Source organism: Lipotes vexillifer, unplaced genomic scaffold, assembly GCF_000442215.2.
Source record: "Lipotes vexillifer unplaced genomic scaffold, Lipotes_vexillifer_v1.1 scaffold763, whole genome shotgun sequence".
Taxonomy (NCBI): domain Eukaryota; kingdom Metazoa; phylum Chordata; class Mammalia; order Artiodactyla; family Lipotidae; genus Lipotes; species Lipotes vexillifer.
Window position 1 is genome coordinate 3,113,059 of NW_006770909.1, and position 21,385 is coordinate 3,134,443.

The window sequence follows — 21,385 nt, forward strand, 5'->3', positions numbered from 1 at the left end:
TACCCATGATGGAAAGGGTCCAATATAATCATTCTGTAACAGATACTCCCTGTTCACAAAATCCACTTAGCATCATGCCATCAATATAATGGGCAAACATTATCTTCTGATCAACGTTCTTTGGGACTATATAATGCTAGAAAGCTGGAGAGCTAATGTAGGTCTGAAGCAAGACTGTGAAGGTATACTGTAACCCATATGATATCAAACTATCTCTGGCTATATTTATTAATAGAAATAGAAAAGAATACATTTGATATGTCAAGGAGCAGTAAACTATAGCCCTTGGGCAAAATCTGGCCCACTGCTTTTGTATGGCTTTCAAGCTAAGAATGGTTTCTACATATTTTAATGGCTGAAAAAAAATCAAAAGAAGGATAATATATTGTGACATGTGAAAATTATGTAAAATTCAAATTTGTATCCATAAACAAGGTTTTATTAGAAAATAGTCACACTCGTTTGTTTATATATTATCTTTCATGATACAGTGGCAAAGTTGTATGGCCCTTCTGAATGGCCCTCAAAGCTTAAAATATTTACTATCTGTCACTTTACAGAAAAATCAACCCCTAGGCTAGGTCAATAGCTGTCTCCCTCCTCCAACCATGGAGAATGTGTTGGTTTTCTCCAGCAAAGACACTACATCCAGAAAAGCAACTGTGACCTGTATCATCATCATCGGATCAAGTTTACTCTAATCTGTAGTCATTTTCCAAGATCATTGGCTTTTGTACCAAATAAGTAAGTTAAATGGAAATATAATAAAAAGCAGTATTCCTGCATCTTTCAGGTCTTTGATGCTGGCATTAATCTTTGCAATCCCCAGGTATTGCTTCTGGCATGGTATTTTATTAGCATGGACATTGGCAAGGGAGGGAGACAGTTCTAGGGTCTTCTACTTACGTACTACCATAACAACCTTTATGCCACAGGTCAGACCATCAACATAGGCATTATTCCTGTTACTAAGTATATCCGTTCCCAAGAATCAAGACTGGAAAAATAACCACATAATGGTCTCACAGTCCCAATGCACTATGAGACAGAATAAAGACAAGATTCTATCATTCCACTTCCATAAATCTCTAAGACTGACTGGTGGATTATGGTGGTACTTAGGGTCTCCAGGGTGTCTAACTGTCGGTTCAGACCCAGAATCTAATAACCTCTCTGAAGGTCTGGGCATTGCCTTTCCTCAGTGCATGTTTATCCTGGTAAATAGCCATAAATTCTGTAGTGAAAGCTTAGAGGAAGATTCATAGTGTACCCTGTGACCACACTACAAAATCCTACAAAAGGACCCAGCCTCTGCCTCAAGGGGCTTTAGATTTGTGGTGTGGCTTAGGGCTGAGAACTTTATAATAAACTCTGAATCCCCAGTATGGGAGCTCAAGTTGGGTCTCTGTGCATCAGGATGGAAATTTTCTACTCAGATAGGAAAAACAGGAGTCTATACAAACTTTTTCATTCTTATGTACTCCAATTAGTACCACAGATCTCTGTGAACTGAAACAATCTAATTACTAGTCTTCCTTGCCCCTTATTTTGGTAATTTTTCCACTATAACTTTGATAATTATATGCCAACATCTGGCCTCTACTATTCCATGTTTCCATGATTCCTTTGAAATCAGGCAGTTCAATTCCATTTAAGCATCTTTATCCACAATCTTCAGCCTATAGAGGAAAGCTACAACATATCAGTTCTTCTATTATTTTTAAATACTATGTCTTCAAAGTGGACAATCAAAAAGGTATTTCTATAGAAGACTTAATCCTTTTCAGAGTGAAAAAGTAAAAAATACATCAAAATGTGAAAGCACAAATAAAAGAGCACATAAAATAACATAGTCAATGAGAGTTATGTTGATGTACATGCTAAAACAGGGTATACAAATACAGTCTTGGAAGTATTAACAAAATTGATGTATCATGAACAAATGTAGGAAAAATGTTTGAAAGAGAGAACATTATTTAGTAAAAAATCAGATTTTAATTGGGAATAAGGTGTGTGATATCTTGACATTAGGAATTACACTATGTTACAAAAGAGGACTAATCAGGAGAGGTCCTTCACTGGGAAAAAAATGAAATAAAAATCATAAAACTGAATGCTGTCAACTAAGTTACATGATTTAAGTTTATTATCTAATATTTTATTTTTAATGAAAAGCAACTGGAAGCCCCAACAAGACTCTGAGTAATAAAATTAATAAATGTAATAAAAGTAATAAAAGTAATAAAATTAATAAATGAATACTCAAAAGGTACTGGGAAACAAAGAAAAGACACTGTACACTTCAGTCATCCAGATCGTCAATGTCTAGAATACACGTGTGAAAATTACCAAGGAAAAATAAAAACAAATATTTCTTCAAAAAGAAAGAAAAACAAAAGACAAATTAATTATTCCCCTGAACTTCACAGCAGTCCCTGAAATATACTTCTCAAGACATACAAGAAAATTCTCTATTCCTCATCTCATAGATCCTCCTGTTTTTTGTGTTGTAATTACAGTTCAATAAAGGAATAGTTGTTCTGACAAAACTTTCTGCTAGAAGAGGAGCTGAGAGAATCTAATTCTCTATTCATTTGACAGCCCGAATTTATGTAGGAAACAAAGGCAAATATATCCCCAATGCCCAATTCAGGGGTTTATAAATATTAAACCACTAAACCAATGGTCATAGAGTGACTACCCCTTTGAAGAGTTATATCAAACTACTATCCCAATGTTTCAGTGTTTCTGAACACTGCATTTATATTCACGGAGAATGGAGATAAAATAAATTCAGCTTTATTTTAAAGCATTCATTTTATTAAAAAAAAAAAAAAAAAAAAGCGGTACCTGGTTTTGCTGCATGTAACTTCTGTTTCTCATTGTCATCATGATGCCCAGTTCTCCATTGCTTTAGAACTTCTTGAAAGGACTGGGCAGAAGCTTGTTCAACAAATGGCCCTTCACACAAGAGCCTATCTCCTGGATTTGCACATTCTTCTTTTTTTGTTGTTGAAAGTTCTACCTAAAACAATTAACAGTGTATCTAAGTATGCTTTACTAAATGTTCTGTATCTTACAATACAGGTAGCATTAATTACTGAGCATTGTGAATCACACATTATTTTTAAACTTAGAATAGAATGTTTTTAAGTTGTACTTATTTATGTGCTTTACTGATTTCTTTAAAACTATAGACAGTTTTAAACGGTCTCTTCAGAAAGTACTAAAACTAGAGCCTACAGGACTGAGGGTTTATCATTAAGTTATCCACCAGTGTTTTCCCTGGAAAGCAGTGATAGCCTTGTATCTAATCCTACTTCTCCAGTCGCCTGTTCCCTGTAACCTCCCCACAGCAGAAAGAAGAGTTTCTTAACATGTAAATCTGATGTCACTTCTCTGCTCCAAACCCTCCAATGACTCTCTGTGAAACCCTCAGTTCCTACTAGGACTTACAAGGCTGTACACAACCTTGTAGCCCCCTGCCTTTCACTTCACTTCCTTTAATTCTCCCCTTCATTCACTCTGCTCCAGCTAAACTTATCTTCTTTCAGTTCTAGGAACCAATCAAGCGTATTCCACTCGAGGGCCTTGCGCTAGCTATATCCAATGCCTGGAATGGTCCCTCTTCATATCTTCACACAGCCATTCCACTCATTTAATTCGGTCTTGGCTCAAACGTCATCTACTCAGAGAATAGGTGATGACGCTACTGATGACCCTAAAAACAAAGCCCCTTTCTCCCCCACTTTCCAATCTCTTATCTGCTTTATTTTTCTCTCAATAACTTATCTCCATGGGAATTTACTCTACATGTTTGTTTATTGCTGGTCTCTCCCCATTAGAATGTAATAGGATCAGGAATGTTGTCTGTTTCCTCAGTGCCAAGAGTAGTGCCTGGCACAAAGTAGGTGCTCATTAAAAGTTAGCTGAATGAATGGACAAATTAATGAATGTAGATAAAAAACTGCCTGCTTCTCAATGTAATGATGGGGGGAAAGGATGAATTCCATACAAAATATAGATCCACTGTGAACACACAGAAGAAAATAAAGGTAGGATTTGGCAGTTATCCAGTGAATCAGAGAAAACAGCCAAATTAGGAGACTAGAGCAAAGTAAGTTCCACACCAATGCTGAATTATCAAATGTGGATTACCTACACTGATGAAATTGCTAAATCTCCATTGTGTATCTTCTAGATACAACAGTAGAATCCTCTGTGTTCAGCCCTTAATTGCAAAAAACCAGGCAGATTGTCAGTGGACAATTGAGAGAAAATCGTTAAATATATGCATATATAAAATTCAGTATAAACAAAAAGCATCTGGAACCTACAGACTAGTTGTAGTGTCAACAACTATGCTAGTTGTTGACACAGAAACACAGAAATAGAAATAGAAGCAAAGAGCAGGAATTTAACTCAGATAAACAAGAATCCTATGGACAAAAAAGTGGCAGGGGCAGTATTCTGGAGTGAGGGAATGGTAAATATGTTAAGGCATGGAGTTAAAGAACACAGTGGCATGGAACTGTATGTAGCTGTGTTGCTATAGCAAAAAGTGGGATATGAGAAAATATAAAGGGTGGAAAGACAAGTAGGGGCAGATTGTAAAGGATCCTGCCTGCCATCCAGAGAAAATTACACTTAAACATATTGGAAATGCAAACCTACTGAAGAGTCCCACCCAGTAGCTACTGAAGGGTCCCACACAGTAGTGTGGGAGAGAAAGAAATTGGAGAACAGTGAGTTTGGATGCAAGGAGACCAATTAAAATTTACATCCATTTCTCAATATCTATCAACACTACAAATGCACAACCCTCTTCACCTAAGAATTTTAGGATTTTATCATATGGATATACTCATATGTATGCAAAACAATATTTTTCAAAATTATTTTTATACTATAATTTATACTGGCCAAAGATTAAAACAGTATAAATGCTGATCAGAGAAAACATAGTTTAAAAGTTATTTTATATCCAATACAGTATTTTACAACCACTATATAGAATGAGAAGGCTGTGGAATACACTTATATGGATAACAAAACTACTGCTTAGTGTAAAAAGCATATTTGCAGAGCAGTATGCAACATATTAATATTTGTGTTAAGAAATACATACACACAAAAGTAGAATAATTATTAACTTCTAGAAGGGGAGAGAAGAAAATGCACTTTTCACTTTATAGACCTTTTGCACTTTAAGCAAAAGCTAATTTCAGTATTTGGAATAGCAATAAGAATAGAAGTGACCAAATATTCAAGAGTTTTCAGACGGTTTTAAGATGAGATGTGGTAACTGATTGGATATGCAAAGGAGAAAGAGAAATGACTATAAAAAATAAATGTTCCTGGGCCTCCCTGGTGGCGCAGTGGTTGAGAGTCCACCTGCCGATGCAGGGGACACGGGTTCGTGCCCCGGTCCAGGAAGATCCCGCATGCCGCGGAACGGCTGGGGCCGTGAGCCATGGCAGCTGAGCCTGCGCGTCCGGAGCCTGTGCTCCGCAACGGGAGAGGCCACAACAGTGAGAGGCCCGCGTACCGCCAAAAAAAGAAAAGAAAAGAAGAGAAATGTTCCTGCTGGCTTGGAGAGCTAGAAGAGAGCCTGCCACCAACAGTAACATCCATAGGTTTTGGAGAAGACATGATGAATTTCGTTTGGAAATACCGAGTCTTAGAAGTATGTGGGAAGGTATTTACAGGTACTCAGTAAGCAATATGTGAATGCGTGTGTATATGTATGCTGCACTCATGAAGATGCACTGAAAACTCAGTGCCTTAATACAAAATGAGTCAAGTATTCTGGTGATTCTAGCAGCTTTCCAGGGCAGCTCCTTTCCAAGCAATGAATCAGAGACATAAGACATTTGCATTTTACAGCTATGCCTAATACTTGGCTTCCACGCAGCGGTGGCAGGATAGGAAAAAGCCAGAGGATAGTACATTGGCTCTTAAATGTTTCAGCTCAGAACTGTCATATTTCACTTCCACTCAGAGCACATCAGGACCCTGCCCGATTCTACAGGGGCTAGGAAATTTGAAGAAGCACATGGAATCCAATGCTGTGCATCCATTACCCCTCTAGGCTACATGATACCCCACAAAATACGTTTTAATATCCCCACTTTCCAGAAAAGGAAACAGAGGATCAAAAGGCTAAAGTAAACTGCCCGATGTTACAAAGCTAGAAAACCAGAGTCCGGATTTCAAACCCAGGTTTCAGTCTCTAAAATGAAAGTTCTTTCATGAACTGCACCCATTTCCAAGGATATCCACTGGCTTGAATCCATAAGAAAAGCCCTAAGACAGATATCAGGCTTTAGCAACATTTTGACTCTTCCAGGCATTCAAATTGCTTGGTAAGCCAATTAAAAATCAGATTCCTGGGCCCAACCTAGATGTAAAAAAAATCGAAGTTTGAGTGGCAGGCCAGGAATGCACATTTTTTACAAACTTACCCAGTGATTCTGATGCTTATTGCAGTTGGAGAACCTCTGCTCTTCAGCACAGAGTAGTACCAAGCATATGAGGAGGATACTTCTTTAGTGTGTGCACTGTGTACAGGTGCACACTTGAGGGTCGACAGCAGGGATGCCCAACCAGGACTACTCACTAGAATGACTGAGCAGGTGTTAAAACCACACATCTGGACCCACCCAGAGAGATGCTAAACTCAGTCATGTGTGTTTCTCTAATGTTTCTCCAGTTGATTATAATGTGCATTCCTGGATAAAACCACTGAATTAATGGCTTTAAGTTAAGACCAGGGGTGGAGGGTCTATACAGCATACACAGTTACCGATGGGGACAAGAGGCAGCATTTATTTTAGGGATTAAAAGAGCAGGCAAAAGAGTAGCTCTATAGTTTTCTAGTAGAGCTAGTTACTTAAATCCTCTCCGGCTTTCTCATCTGTTAAGTGAGATAATAATAATGTAAAACTTATATGGTTACTTTGATTATTGGATAAGATAAAGCAATTAAAGGATTAAGCCTAGCATACAGTGTTTAATAAATTTTAGCTGTTGATTTATCACTATTTTTATTGGTAGGATAAATTAGATAAAATGGCAGGCATGAAGGAGAAACCCTTAAAACCACAGCCTCTGGGTAATGGCTAAAAGCAAGTAATTTGGGGTCATAAGGCCTGGGTTCAAACTGAAGTTCCACTATCAATGATATCTTGGGCAATTAAAAAAAACTGCTTTGCCACTATTTCCTCATATGAAAAAAAAGAAAAAATTTTAAAAGGGTAAAAAGAGATAATACACATAAAATATGTAGGATGGTGTCTGGCACATAGTCAGTACATTATTATTCTAACAAGACTGTAACTCATTCAGTGATTATTCACAAGCACCCTTGGCAGGTCTATTAGTGAAATTCATGCCAAACTGCTAACCTTCCTGGACAATTCAAGTATACTTTCTTCACTGTAAAGAGGGCCTACTACCTACTACCATGTTTTCTTTTATGCTCTCTGAGCAAGGGTTAGGAACTCAAGGGACTGAAGTTCAAGTCTGATTCTGTCACAAAGTAACAAGCTGTGTGACTCTGGCCAAGTTACTATTTCTGAACTACAGTGAAAAGGCTAGTGGCATCTAAAAGAATGAGGATTATTAATTACAAGGATCAAAATTTGAGGAAGTTTCTTTCTTGCTAGAGAATCAATACAAGTCTATTATTAAAACACAAACATGAGCTGATGAAAGCTTATCTAGTACATCATAGGATAAGTAATCAATCTGAATGAACACACAATTTGGTATAAATCTGATTTTAAATAACTGTGAAATTGCCTCTCACCTAAAACACTTGGCAAGGTTTTGTATTTTTAGCCTCTCTGAGATCCTGATTAATATAAAATTGTTATATTGCATTGTGGGGTTTTTTTTATATTTCTCCCAAATATTCATTTCCTGATGTGGTGAAAATGCCTGGAAAGCAATATGATCAAAGGATCATTCATCAAAAATCTAGTAGCCAGGGGCTTCCCTGGTGGCGCAGTGGTTGAGAGTCTGCCTGCCGATGCAGGGGACACGGGTTCGTGCCCCTGTCCGGGAGGATCCCACATGCCGTGGAGCGGCTGGGCCCGTGAGCCATGCCCGCTGAGCCTGCGTGCCCGTAACAGGAGAGGCCACAACAGTAGGAGGCCCGCGTAATGGAAAAAAAAAAAAAAAAAAAAAAATTGTTTCATTAGAAAAATCAAAGGATGGTATGATAAAAAAAAAAAAAAAAAAATCTAGTAGCCACAGAAATCAAAGCAATCTCTTTAAAAGGATTTTTACAGTGCAAGTGTTTCTGATTAATAAAAACACAAATTCATATTAACCAACAATGTGATCAAATCATCTCCAAAACTCTACAGCTCTAGTTGAGTATATGAATGACAGTTTCCATGATCATGTATGACAGAAAATGTCTACTATATTTTCCTCAGCTTACCTCAGAGCTGCTCCCCTGAAGAAGAAGAGATTTGGTTTTATGCTGACTTTTACTAATCCCTTTTGTAGAATGATTCTCCCCTTTGGGTTCATCTGGATTAACTTTCTTTATAAACTGATGGGCAACATCCAATACATTGGATAGTGTTTGAGATTTTGCCTATAAATAAACAAAATAGGAATAAAAAGCCTAATATGTCAGTTTAAGTAATTTAGATATATTAAATCATGTTTTCATTATTCTATGACTAATAAAATTCAATACATTTTATTTAATATTTAAAAATACAAATTGCCATTTACATCAACCGTATAATAGTGACAGCTGCCATCTATTGAAGGGCTAGTTTGAGCTCATACTCTCCTAAGTATCTTAAAAACATGTTATTTAATCCTCAACTCTAAGGCATAACTATTTTTATCATTGTTTTAGGGATAAAGAAAGGAAAGTTTTGAGGGTTTAAATAACTTGCCCTTGGTCACATGGTGAGTGGGTGGCAGAGCTGGGAAGTGACCCCAGGTGTGTATAATTCTAATGACTCCTAGCCTTTCCACTATATCGACCCTAAATATGTAGGTGTGCTATTTTGCGCACATCACAGCTAAAGAACTAAATATAATCTAGCAGGAGCCTGAATAAGCAGTAATGAGTATTTTGTTGGTGATAAAACATCTTTAGAAAGTATCAACTACTCAAAAGTGCACATCCAGAAGTGCCCTAGCAAACTCCAAGTTGTTCTCGCCATGCCTTTGCTCATGAGTTTCACTTACCAGGAAGGCCCTCCCTCCTCTATTATCTTCTTTGCTGGGCACACTCCTACCTCTCCTTCTAGATTCACCCCAAGTTACTCCCATGGGTCTAGGCACCTCTCCCTGCCGCCCTCCCACAGATGCATGAGGCACCCATTCTCTGCACCCTCTTCCTACGCTGAGGAGATCCCTACCAGCCCACACAGTATTGATTTTATATTATCTTTGGATATCTGTCTATACCATAAAAGTTCACAGAAGAAAAACAGAATGTCTTCTTCAATCTTTGTGTGGCTACCACAGTGCCTGGTAAATAGCATATGGCAAAATAACATAAAAATAAGGTGTTGGGGGAGAGAGAGGGAGAATTACAGAATTAAAATAAATAACTGGGAAACAAGAATTCAAAAAGCCTTTTCAAGTGCCTTCAGAGTGGCCAGAAAAGAACAGGCAAATCTCAGGAAGGCCCTATTTTCTAAAGGACTTCCCATCGGCAATAAGCCTGGTTTGCCCAAGGAGACCCTGCAGGATTCTGGATCCCATCTGAGCTTGAACCAAACAAACTCCAGAGGGAAGATGCAGGCACTTCAGAGACTCTCTAAAAACCTGACATTAGGAACACAAGTAATAGGTCTTACTTCTTAGCAAATGTTCTCAAGATAGAGGAAAACTTCAGCAGGGATCAGAAATGATTATTTCATACTTTCCCATGAAAATGTGCCTATTTTAAAATTTTCATCTAGCTACCTATTTAAATAGCTAAGACTACTTTCCAGTTATGATCTTCAGCAAATCTATTAAGATTCACTGCAATCTGATTCTGGAATAAATCAGTGAACATCAAATTAACTAGTGTTAATTACTTCATACTGAATTAATAAATTTATCTATGAAAAATGACTAAAATGACCTATGCACACATATTGCTGTCCATATACAAACCTATGGCATCTGCTCCAAATTTTTCCAAAGATCATCAAAAAGTCCCCACCAACAGTGTATGAGGGTTCCCTTTCCACCACATCCTTGCGAGCACCTGTTGTCCTCTTGAGGACATTACTTGGTTTGGGGTTAGTGGAGATTATAAAGAGGCACAAAGGAACATTTGGGGAGTGATAGAAATATTGTGTATTTATTTAGACTGAAGGTTACACAAGTGTATTGTAATGTATTTTCAGAACTAATCAAGCTGCACACTTCAAAGGAGTGCATTTTACACAACAATGTGAACATACTTATCACTGCTGAACTTAAAAATGGTTAAGATGGTTATGTTTACATTTTTTGTATTTTATCACAATTTTTAAACAATGTGGACACAGAAATAATGTGTGATTTTATTGTTCATAAATTAAACCTGAATAAACTTGATTTATCAAGAAAAAAAGGAAATTAAGCCAATGGTAATGTTTCATTTTTCCAGAAACATCTGTATTTTAACAAATATTTTTTTAAGAGAAGTAATCCAATTTAACCTGATTTTAAATTCCCTAGAATAAAGTACTATTGACTTCAAAGGTGGTTAAAATTTCTAGTTTATATTTTATATTTTAAAAAATATCAAAAAACAATAGTATTTTATATAAAATTATCAAGATAGAATTAACACTCATATATACATATTTAAATAGCACAGAGCAAAGATTATTTCTGTCCTAAAATGAATCTTGCTATCAATGATTCTGTAATTTTTATAACAGTTTTAGGTAGCATATTAAGAGACCCTTAAATGGCCAAAAAAATGATTTTATTCTTAAGTTAAATTTAGTGGGCTTCCCTGGTGGTGCAGTGGTTAAGAATCTGCCTGCTAATGCAAGGGACACGGGTTTGAGCCCTGGCCCGGGAAGATCCCACATGTCGCAGAGCAACTAAGCCTGTGCACCACAACTACTGAGCCTGTGCTCAAGAGCCTGCAAGCCACAACGACTGAGCCCACATGCCACAACTACTGAAACCTGAGTGCCTAGAACCCGTTCTCTGCAACAAGAGAAGCCACGACAATGAGAAGCCCACGCACCGCAAGGAAGAGTAGCCCCCGCTCACCACAACTAGAGAAGGCCCGTGCTCAGCAACAAAGACCCAACACAGCCAAAAATAAAAACAAACAAATAAATAAATTTAGTGCTAAAAAATAAGATAAATGTCATGAATAACTGATAAATTGGAATCCTATATCTAAATGTCTTAAGATTCCATTAATTCATAATAAATAAAATGCCAATAAATGTGAATTTTTTTTCCCCATGATACCTTACATTTAAATATTACTCTTCTCGGTTGTTAGAGTGTATGTGTATACTCTATTTTTCTCATTCTTAAAAGAATTTCACAAGGAAAGTGAACAGAATTGTGATCCCCATTACTTAGACAAGAAACCCCAAGCTCATAAAGCTTAGGTCAAAGCCAAGTGGATACAAAACGCTGCGGCCTGAGTTAGAATCACGGTCTTCCTTCTTCCAGCCTAATCCCTTTTCCCTACCAAATTATGTTAACACATAAAATGTGTTTTACTTTTGACTTTCTGAAACTTAAAATTATTCAATTGTATCTCTAATAATGGATATGAACATTGTTCCTTCCATTTAACAAAACAAAACTACATATATCGTGAGATGTTTACCACAATAAATTTAGTGAACATCCATTATCTCATATAGATACAAAATTAAAGAAATAGGAAAAAAAATTTTCCTTAAGATGAGAACTCTTATGATTTACTCTCTTAACAACTTTCATATATAACATTGATATATACAACTGCTTGTGCAGAGATTAGATTGTTGAGTTCTTGTTTTTAATTACATTTATTGTGCTTATTTATTTTCATGTTTGACCAAACACTAGCACATTGAAGGGAGGAATTACTCCTTTCACTCATCTCACCTACATATTGCAGGAGAGAGGGGAATTGGAGGGCTACATGAACTTTGAAAAAACAAAACTTTTGAGCAACAAAGTTAAAAGTATTCTATAAGAGTAGAATTATACAGCAAACTTAAGCCATCTATCCCCTAACTAAGAGGTTTAAAATTTAACAGAATCATTAAGATTAGAAATTCACCACAATATTATTACATGCTATTTTATAATACTTAAAAGTTCCTACATATGTGAAAAATATATCACTCATATGTTATTTTTAACAATGTTAATTCTTCCAATGTTTGCAGAATATCTTTCCATTTGTTTGTGTCTTCAATTTCTTTCAGCAATATTGTTAATAGTTTTCATGCACAGGTCTTTCACCTCCTTGGTTAAATTTATTCCTAGATATTTTATTTTTTTATTGCAATGGTAAATGAATTGTTTCCTTAATATCTCTCTCTTCTAATCTGTTGCTAGTGTATAGAAACACAACCTATTTTATATTGATTGCAAATTTATGGTTTTTGTTCATTATTCTAATAGCTTCTCAATGAAGTCTTTATGGTTTTCTGTAAATAAAATCATGTCATCCACAAATAGTGACAGTTTAACTTCTTCCTTTCCAATTTAGATGCTTTTTATTTCTTTTTCTTACCTAATTGCTCTGGCTAGGACTTCCAATACTATATTAAATAAGAGTAGTAAGAGTGGGCATCCTTGTCTTGTTCCTGATCTTAGAGGGATAGCTTTCAGGTTTTCATCATTGAGTATGATGTTAGCTGTGAATCTGTCATATATGGCCTTTATTACTTTGAAGTATATTACTTATCTACACATTTTATTGAGAGTTTTTTATCATAAATGGGTGTTGAATATTGTCAAGTCCTTTTTCTGCATCTTTTGAGATGATTACTTGATTTTCTCCTTCATTTTGTTAATGTGGTGTATCATGTTGATTGATTTGTGAATGTTGAATCATTTTTGCATCCCTGGAATAAATTCCACCTGATCATTGTGCATGATCCTTTAAATGTATTATATCTGGTTTGCTAATATTTTGTTGTGAATTTTTACATCTATGTTCATCAGAGATATTGGCCTGTAATTTTATTTTTTTGTGCTGTCCTTGTTTGGTTTTTGGTAACAAGGTAATGTTGGTCTTGTAAAATAAACATTCCCATCTCTTCAAATTTTTGGAAGAGTTTGAGGATAGGTATTAAATCTTCTCTGAATGTTTGGTAGAATTCACTCATGAAGATGTCTAGGCCTGGACTTTTGCTTTTTGGAGGGTTTGTCATTACTGTTACAATCTCCTTACTAGTGATTGGTCTATTCAGATTTTCTATTTTTTCATGATTCAGTCTTGGAAGATTGTTTGATTCTAAGAATTTGTCCATTTCTGCTAGGTTGTCCTAGTGTTGGTGTATATCTATTTGTAAAATCCTCTTACAATCCTTTGTATTTCTGTAGTATCCATTGTAATTTTTAGTCTTTTGTTTCTAATTTTATTTATCTGAACCTCCTCTCTTTCTTAGTGAATCTAGCTAAAAGTGTGTCAACTGTATCTTTTCAAAGAATGAGCTCTGTTTAATTGATCTTTTCTATTGCCTAAAGTCTCTATTTCATTTATTTCCACTCTGATTTTTATTATTTCCTTTCTTCTACTGACTTTGGGTTTCATTTGTTCTTCTTTTGCTAGTTCCTTTAGGTGTAAGGTTAGAATGTTTGAGAGGTTTTTTGTTTCTCGAGTCAGGCCTGTAATGCTACAAACTTCTCTCATAGTATGACTTTTGCTGCATCCCATAGATTTTGGTAGGTTGTATTTTCATATTTATTTGTCTTCAGGTATTTTTTTATTTCTCCTTTGACTTCCTCATTGACCCAACAGTTGTTCACTGGCAAGCTGTTTAGTCTTCATACATTTGTGACTTTTCCAGCTTTCTTCTTATAATTAATTTCTATTTTCATATCACTGTCATCAGAAAAGGTGCTTGATATGATTTCAATTGTCTTAAATTTATTGATATTTGTTTTGTGCTGAAGCATATGGTCTATTCTTGAGAAAGTTCCATGTACATTTGAGAAGAATGTGTACTCTGCTGCATTTGGATGGAATGTTCTGTACAAATTTATCAAAATTGTCTGGTCTAATGTTTCATTTAAGGTTGCTGTTTCCTTGTTGACTTTCTGACTGGGATGATCTATTCACTGATGTAAGCAGGGTGTTAAAGTTACCTACTACTAACTATTTTTGTGTTGCTGTCAATTCCTCCCTTTAGGTCTGTTAATAATTGCTTTATATATTTTGGTGCTCCTATGTTAGGTGCAAATATATTAATAAATGTTATATATTCTTGATAAATTGTTCCCTTTATCATTATATAATGTCCATATTTGTCTCTTGTTACTTTTTTTAGCTTGAGGTTTATTTTAACTGATATGAGTATGTTTACAATCACTTTCCTGTGGCTACCATTTTCTTAGAGTATCATCTCCCATCCCTTTACTTTAAGCTTATGTCTGCTTTTAGAGCTGAGATGAGTCTCCTGAGGCAACACGGAGTTGGTTCTTGTTTTTTAATCCATCCAGCCATTCTGTCTCTTTTGACTGGTGAGTTCAGTCTATTCACATTTAGGATGATTATTGACAGATGAGGACTTAGTACTGCCATTTTATCTTGTTTTCTGGTTGCTCTATATCTCCATTGTTTCTTTTTCCTTGTGTTTCTGTCTGCCACTTTACTTTGGTAGTTTCCTACAATGTTTTTCACAGTTTCCTCTTGTTTTATATTTTATGCCTCTGCTCTAGATTTATGTTTTGTGGTTACCATGAGGTTTATATAAAAGTCTCATAGGTAAAATAGTCCTTTTTCTGCTGAGAGCATATTATCTTCATTTGCCTATTCAAGTTCCATTCTTGTCCTCTTCCCCTTTCCGTTTTTGTTGTCTCAAATTATCCATTTTTATGCTGTGAGTCTGTAACCAAATTGAAGTGTCTATACTTATTTTTACTGCTTTTTCCCCTTTAACCTCTATGCTATAATTGTTTAACAACCTAATTAATTTATCATTTTTGGTAAGGCAGGTCTAATGGTGATGAACTTCCTCAGCTTTTGTTTGTCTGGTAAATGCTTTATTTCTCCTTCATATCTGAAAAATAACTTTGCTGGGTAGAGTATTCTTGGCTGACAGTTTTTATCTTTCAATATTTTGAGAATGTCATTCCACTCTCATCTGGCATGTAGAGTTTCTGCTGATAGGCTGATGGGGGTTCCTTTGTAAGTTACTATCTTTTTTCTCCTGGTTGCCTTAGAAATTCTTTATCATTGCCTTTTGACAGTTCTGATATAATGTGTCTTAGAGAAGGCCTTTTTGCACCGAGATAATAATGTGTTCTCTTAATTTCCTGCACTGGTATCTCCAGATCCTTCAGATTTGGGAAGTTCTCAGCTATTACTTCTTTAAATAAACTCTCTGCTCCCTTCTCCCTCCTTTCCCCTTCTAGGATACCCATTATCCTTATGCTGCCTTTCCTAATGGAGGTGGATAGTTCTCATAGAATTTCTTCATTTTTAAAAGATCTTAGCTCTCTCTTCTCTTCTACCTGAATCACTTCTATATTTATATCTTTGAGTTCACTAATTCTTTTTTCCATATGGTCTCTATTTCCAGTGCTTTCTAATGCCTTCTTCATCTCATGTATTGAGCTCTTCAGCTCTAGATTTTCTGTTTGTTCTGTTTTTCAGAGTTTCAGTTTTGCTAAAGTATCCCCTCTGTTCATTAATTTTATTCCTGAGCTCATTTGAACAGTCTTTCTGAGTTTTCTTGTAACTCACTGAGTCTCCTCATGACAGCTATTTTGAATTCTCTATCAGTTAGATTGCATTATTCTATGACTTTAAGTTCGATTTCTAGAGAATTGTCGTTTCTTTTTGTGATACTGTGTTATCGTGGTTTTCCATGGTGCTTGAGGAGTTGTTCCTCTGCCAGTGCATTTGAATTAGCAAACACCTGTCTTATTTAGATAAAGCTTTTTAGCTTTGATTCTAACAGTTAAACAAGTTGGTATATATTAGAAGCCTTTCTTTTGTTTTTCAGTAGGTGGCACTACAGCACAAGTTTTTGGTTTCTCTTACCTGAGCTGCCTCTGGCTATGTTTGAGAATGGGCACTTTCCACCCTCCACTGCCTCTGTCAGAGGTGTCCTCAGTATCCAAGTTGTCACTGTTTGGGTCTCCGGGGTTGCTGGTGCCTTGCTGTGCCAGTGTCACTGCTGTTGCTAGCATTGCCACTGGGGGCACCAGGGTAGTGGGCACCCCACCGCATCCAAGGTCACCTGGATTGTGGGGGAGAGTAGCATGGGTCCTGAGTACCCCTGCTGCATCTGGGGTTGTCAGGTTCAAGGATGCCACTGCCAAAGGTAGGGGGAGGCCAGAAGCACAGGCACCCACCATGGATGGAGGGACCACGGTTGTGGGCCCTTGCCACCAGCACTGCTGCCTGGTCCCCTGTGACCATGGGTGCCACTGCAGTTGGGATTCTGGAGTTATGTGCTCTGCTACTGGGCTCTCTGGGGCTGTGGGATCACCTGCCATGGTCAGCAAGCTGGGATCATGAGTACCACCTCCACTGTTCCAACAGTTCTGCCTCTTCTTTGTGTGCCAGTCCACTCAATTCCAGATGTACAGACGTGTAGAACTCTCTGGCATCCTAGTGTGTTGGACAGAGCTATGGATGTTTTACTAGTTGTAGACTGAAGGAGAGAGACAGAGCATCTTATGTTACCATGATGTTGCCATCACTCCAAGAGCAAATAGTTTATCCTTTTGAGATGATGTTTTCTTCCTTAACTAACCACAGCAAAAAAAACCTCACGTCTTCTGGGTGCTCTTATAACTCCCAGCTTACATCTACGCTGGAGCTTTGCTTTTCAGTGTGATCCATATATCAACAGTATCATCATCACCTGAAAACTTGCTAAAAATATGAAATCTATGTCCCACTCAGACTCACTGAATCAGAATCTGCAGTTTAATATGTAATTTAACATACATTAAGGTTTGAGAATCACTATGTCAGAACACTTAGTCAACTGTGTTACAGTTGTTTGGAAATGTCTATCTTCGCTTTTGTGATGATGAATTCCTTGATTCCTTGAGAGAGGGGACTATGGCATATATATAAATGTGTACACACACATATATATATAAAATTCTCCTCCCTGCAGCCCTGTCCTTCATGCTTTGCAACTAGAACATTGTTTGATGCTGGTAAGTACTTGAGAAATATTGGCTGAATCTAATTTAACTGACTTACTGAGATAAAAATGACTAAAAATTCCATTTGAACATTCATTCCTTGTACCCAAGCTATCTGAGTCAATGTCAACACAGGCAAAATAAGTGGCACTATTAATAACAGCACAAAAGGGCAAATCATTTACCTCTCTAAGCCTAAATGTTTATACCTGTAAAATGAAGACAATCTCTACCTTGCAGGGCTGTTGTGAATACATATCTTTTAAGAAAAACACCTAGCAGAGTGATGACATAAAGAAATGCATTCAAATGACTGCTATCATTTTATTTAGATCACGATAGCATACTATTTCTCTGTAAATAAGATAAATAGTTTAAATATCCAGAAAATAGAATTCCTGACAAATTCAATAGACCTCTGACGATGGTATAATGAAGAGGTCAGTAAATAATTCTATCACCATAAAACAAATGCTAAACTGTATAAATTTGTTTAAAACCATTTCAGAACTCTGGAAACCAACCAAAAGCAAACAAATTAAGAAATATTTATTCAAGAAAAACTACGCTGAAATTAATGAAGAACAGTAAAAGTGTAAGGCTTCCCTGCATGGGGCTACTCCTAAATTAAATGTCCCCTCCCAAGTCTGTCAATTACTAAGGCAAGACTGGCCTTGCTGAACAGGGAGTGTGCCTGATTACTAGGGGAGGACAGAGTCTTGAAGTTACATTGGCATTATCAGTGAACTAGAAAATTTGGTTATAAATGAATGGGGAAAACCTTCAGTTCTGACAGCCTGAGGTTTTGGTCCCAGTTGGGAAGAGCAGTGGACCAGACAAACACTTAATGGAATGATCCTGAAAATGAGATCTATATAAGCGCTGATTAAAAAATGGAAATCACAGAAAAAACCCAAGTGAAAATTCTTGAGTATAACTTATATAAACTAACAATAGATTTGAAATGAAAGGAAGAAGATTCAATCAACTTGAAGACAGACCAAGATAAATCATCTAAATTGAAAAGAAAAATGTAAAAGATTAAAGAAAATGAACACAGCTTTAAAGACTTATGGGACAGCATCAAGCATCCAACATACATTTAGTGGGAATATCAGAGGGAGAGAAATGAGCATAAAAATTATAAGAAATGAGGGCGCCAAATATTCATATTTGATGAAAAATTATCACTTCAAAAATCCACAAAGCTCGACAGGTCCCAAGAAAGATAAACATAGAGAGATCCACACCAAAACATATCATAATCAAATTACTGAAAGCCAAAGACAAACAGAAAAATTTGAAAGGAAAAAGGGAAAAATGACTCACTACATATAAGGCTACATCAGTATGAATAACAAGCTGATTTCACATCTGAAAAAATGGAGACCCAGAAGGTAATCGAATGATACAAAGTGCTGAAAGGAAAAACTGCCAAAGATAAATTTATATTCAGAAAGAGGATCATTCATTTCTAGCATATCAGCCTTACAAGAAATACTAAAGAAAGGTTTAAGGCTGAAAGGTATTAAATCTACCAGAAGAAAGATAGAGGCCTGGAAGCATAAATACATGAGTAAATAGAAAAGATGCTTAAGTATTTAGTTTCTCTTTTATTTTCTTAATTTCTTTTAAAAGCATAAAATCATATATAGCAACATCATCAGCATTATCATTAACACTATGGCCTTACCGATTTTCTGCCTAGCTATTCCATTAGAAATCTCAATACCTCCTTCTCAGAAATTAATGAAACATCTAGGCAGAAAATCAGTAAGGCCATGGAAAACTTTAACGACATCAAGTAACTTGACCTAAATAACATTTAAAGAACCCTCAACCTCACAACATCAGATTACGAATTCTTTTCAAGATCACATGGAACATTCTCCAAGACAGACATATGCTCCACATAAAATAAGTATTAATAAATTCATCAGAATTGAAATCATAGAAAGTATGCTCTCTGATCTCAACAAAACTATATAAATTAGGAACAAATAGTTTTGGGAAATAATAAAATATTTAGAAGTTGAACAACCCATTTCTAAATCACCTTTGGATGAAAAATAAGTCACAAAGAAAATTAGAAAATTGACTGGAAATAAAAACACAACATATAGAAATGTATGGTATGCAGTAAAAGCAGTGGCTAAAGTGACAGTTAAAGCTTTCAGTGCTATTTTGGAAAGGAAGAAAAATCTAAAATCATAATCTAAGCTTCACTTCAAGAAGGCAGAAAAAGAAAAGAAAAAAGTTCAAAAGGAGGTAGAATTCACAAAATAAGGATCAGAGTAGAATCAATGAAACAAAAACAACTGCAAAAAAATCAAAACAACTAAAACTGGAAAGACTAAAAAATTTATAAACTTTTAGCTAAACTGACCAAGAAAAAAAACAGAGTAAAATAAAAATTAACAAAATCAATAATGAAATAAGAAACATCGCTATAGACCTACAGTAATTTCTGGATTATAGTGGAATTTGAAACATTTACGCCAACAAATGGACAACTTAGATTGAATGGACAAATTCAATGAAAGACATAAATCACCAAAATTGACTCAAGAAAAAGAAGAAAAGTAGAATAATAAGGTAAAGAAATTGAATTAGTAATTGAACATTTTCCCATGAAAAAAATCCCAGACTCAGATTGCTTCACTGGCAAATTCTATCCAACATTTAAGGAAGAAATTAAACCAATCCAATACAAACACTTACAGAAAATAGACAAGGAAATACCTCTAAATGAATTTTATAAGGCTAATACAACCCTTATACCGAAGTAGATAACCATATTTCAGGAAAACAAATCTACAGCTTAATATTCCACATGAATGTAGATACAAAGTTCCTTCCCAAAATATTAACAAATTCCATCCACCAACATGTAAATTATGCATCATGACCAAGTGAAATTATACCCCAGTAATGCAATCATAACATCTGAAGATCAAGTACTGTAATAAGCCATGTTAATAAAGGACAAACAGCATGATTATTTCAGTAAGAGCAGGAAATACACACAACAAACAGGAAATACAAAGGAACTTCCTCAAACTGATAAGAGCATCTACAATAAAACCTATAACTAACATCAGAATTAATGGTGAAAGACTATATGCTTTGGCCTTAATCAGAAACAAAGCCAGGAAGTAAACACTCACTACTTCTTTTTAACATTTACTGGCAGCTCTAGCTAACACATTAAGACAAGAAAAAGAAATAAAAGGCATCTAGGTTGGAAAGGAAAAAGTAAAACTACTTTTATTTGTAGAGGATACAATCCTTTATGTAGAAAATCCCAAGGTACCTAAAAAAATAACTATTACAGTAAGTGAGTTCATCAAGGTCACAGGACTCAGGATCAACATTCAAAAATCTATTTTATTTCTATATACTAGCAATGAACAACCTAAAAATAAAATTAAGAAAAGAATTACATACACAGTAACTTCAAAAAGAATAAAATACTTGGGAAAACATTTAACAGAAAAGCACAAGAACTTAAGACTAAAAACCACAAAACATTGACAAAGGAAATTAAATAAGATCTAAATAAATGAAACAAAATCATGTTCATAGACTGAAAGACAATATTGTTAAGTGGCAATTTTCCCCAAATTGATTTGTGGACTCCATAAAATCCTTATCAAAATCCCATGAAGGGGCTTCCCTGGTGGCGCAGTGGTTGAGAGTCCGCCTGCCGATGCAGGGGACACGGGTTTGTGCCCCGGTCCAGGAAGATCCCACATGCCATGGAGCGGCTGGACCTGTGAGCCACGGCCGCTGAGCCTGCGCGTCCGGAGCCTGTGTTCCGCAATGGGAGAGGCCACAACAGTGAGAGGCTCGCATACCGCAAAAAAATTTAAAAAAAAAATCCCATGAAGATTTTTCTTTGTAGCAATTGACAAACTTATCCTATTATGTATATGGACACAGTGAGATATCATCTCATACCCATTAGGATAGCTATGATCAAAACAAAGAGGATAGCAAGTGTTGGTGAGGATGTGGAGAAATTGGAACACTCGTGCACTATTAATTGGAATGTAAAATGGTTCAG

General features: G+C 36.0%; 1 protein-coding gene across 2 annotated transcripts in view; it reads right to left on the reverse strand.

The window, feature by feature from the left end:
- The window catches only part of ZBBX (zinc finger B-box domain containing), a 102,852-nt gene that overhangs the window by 44,108 nt on the left and 37,359 nt on the right, over window positions 1-21,385 (reverse strand). For both annotated transcript variants that reach the window (XM_007446423.1, XM_007446422.1), the window contains exons 7-8: window positions 8,450-8,608; window positions 2,851-3,025 (exon numbers count right to left, since the gene is read on the reverse strand). In XM_007446423.1, coding sequence (XP_007446485.1) covers window positions 2,851-3,025; window positions 8,450-8,608 — 334 coding nt within the window. The remainder of the gene's footprint in view (window positions 1-2,850; window positions 3,026-8,449; window positions 8,609-21,385) is intronic.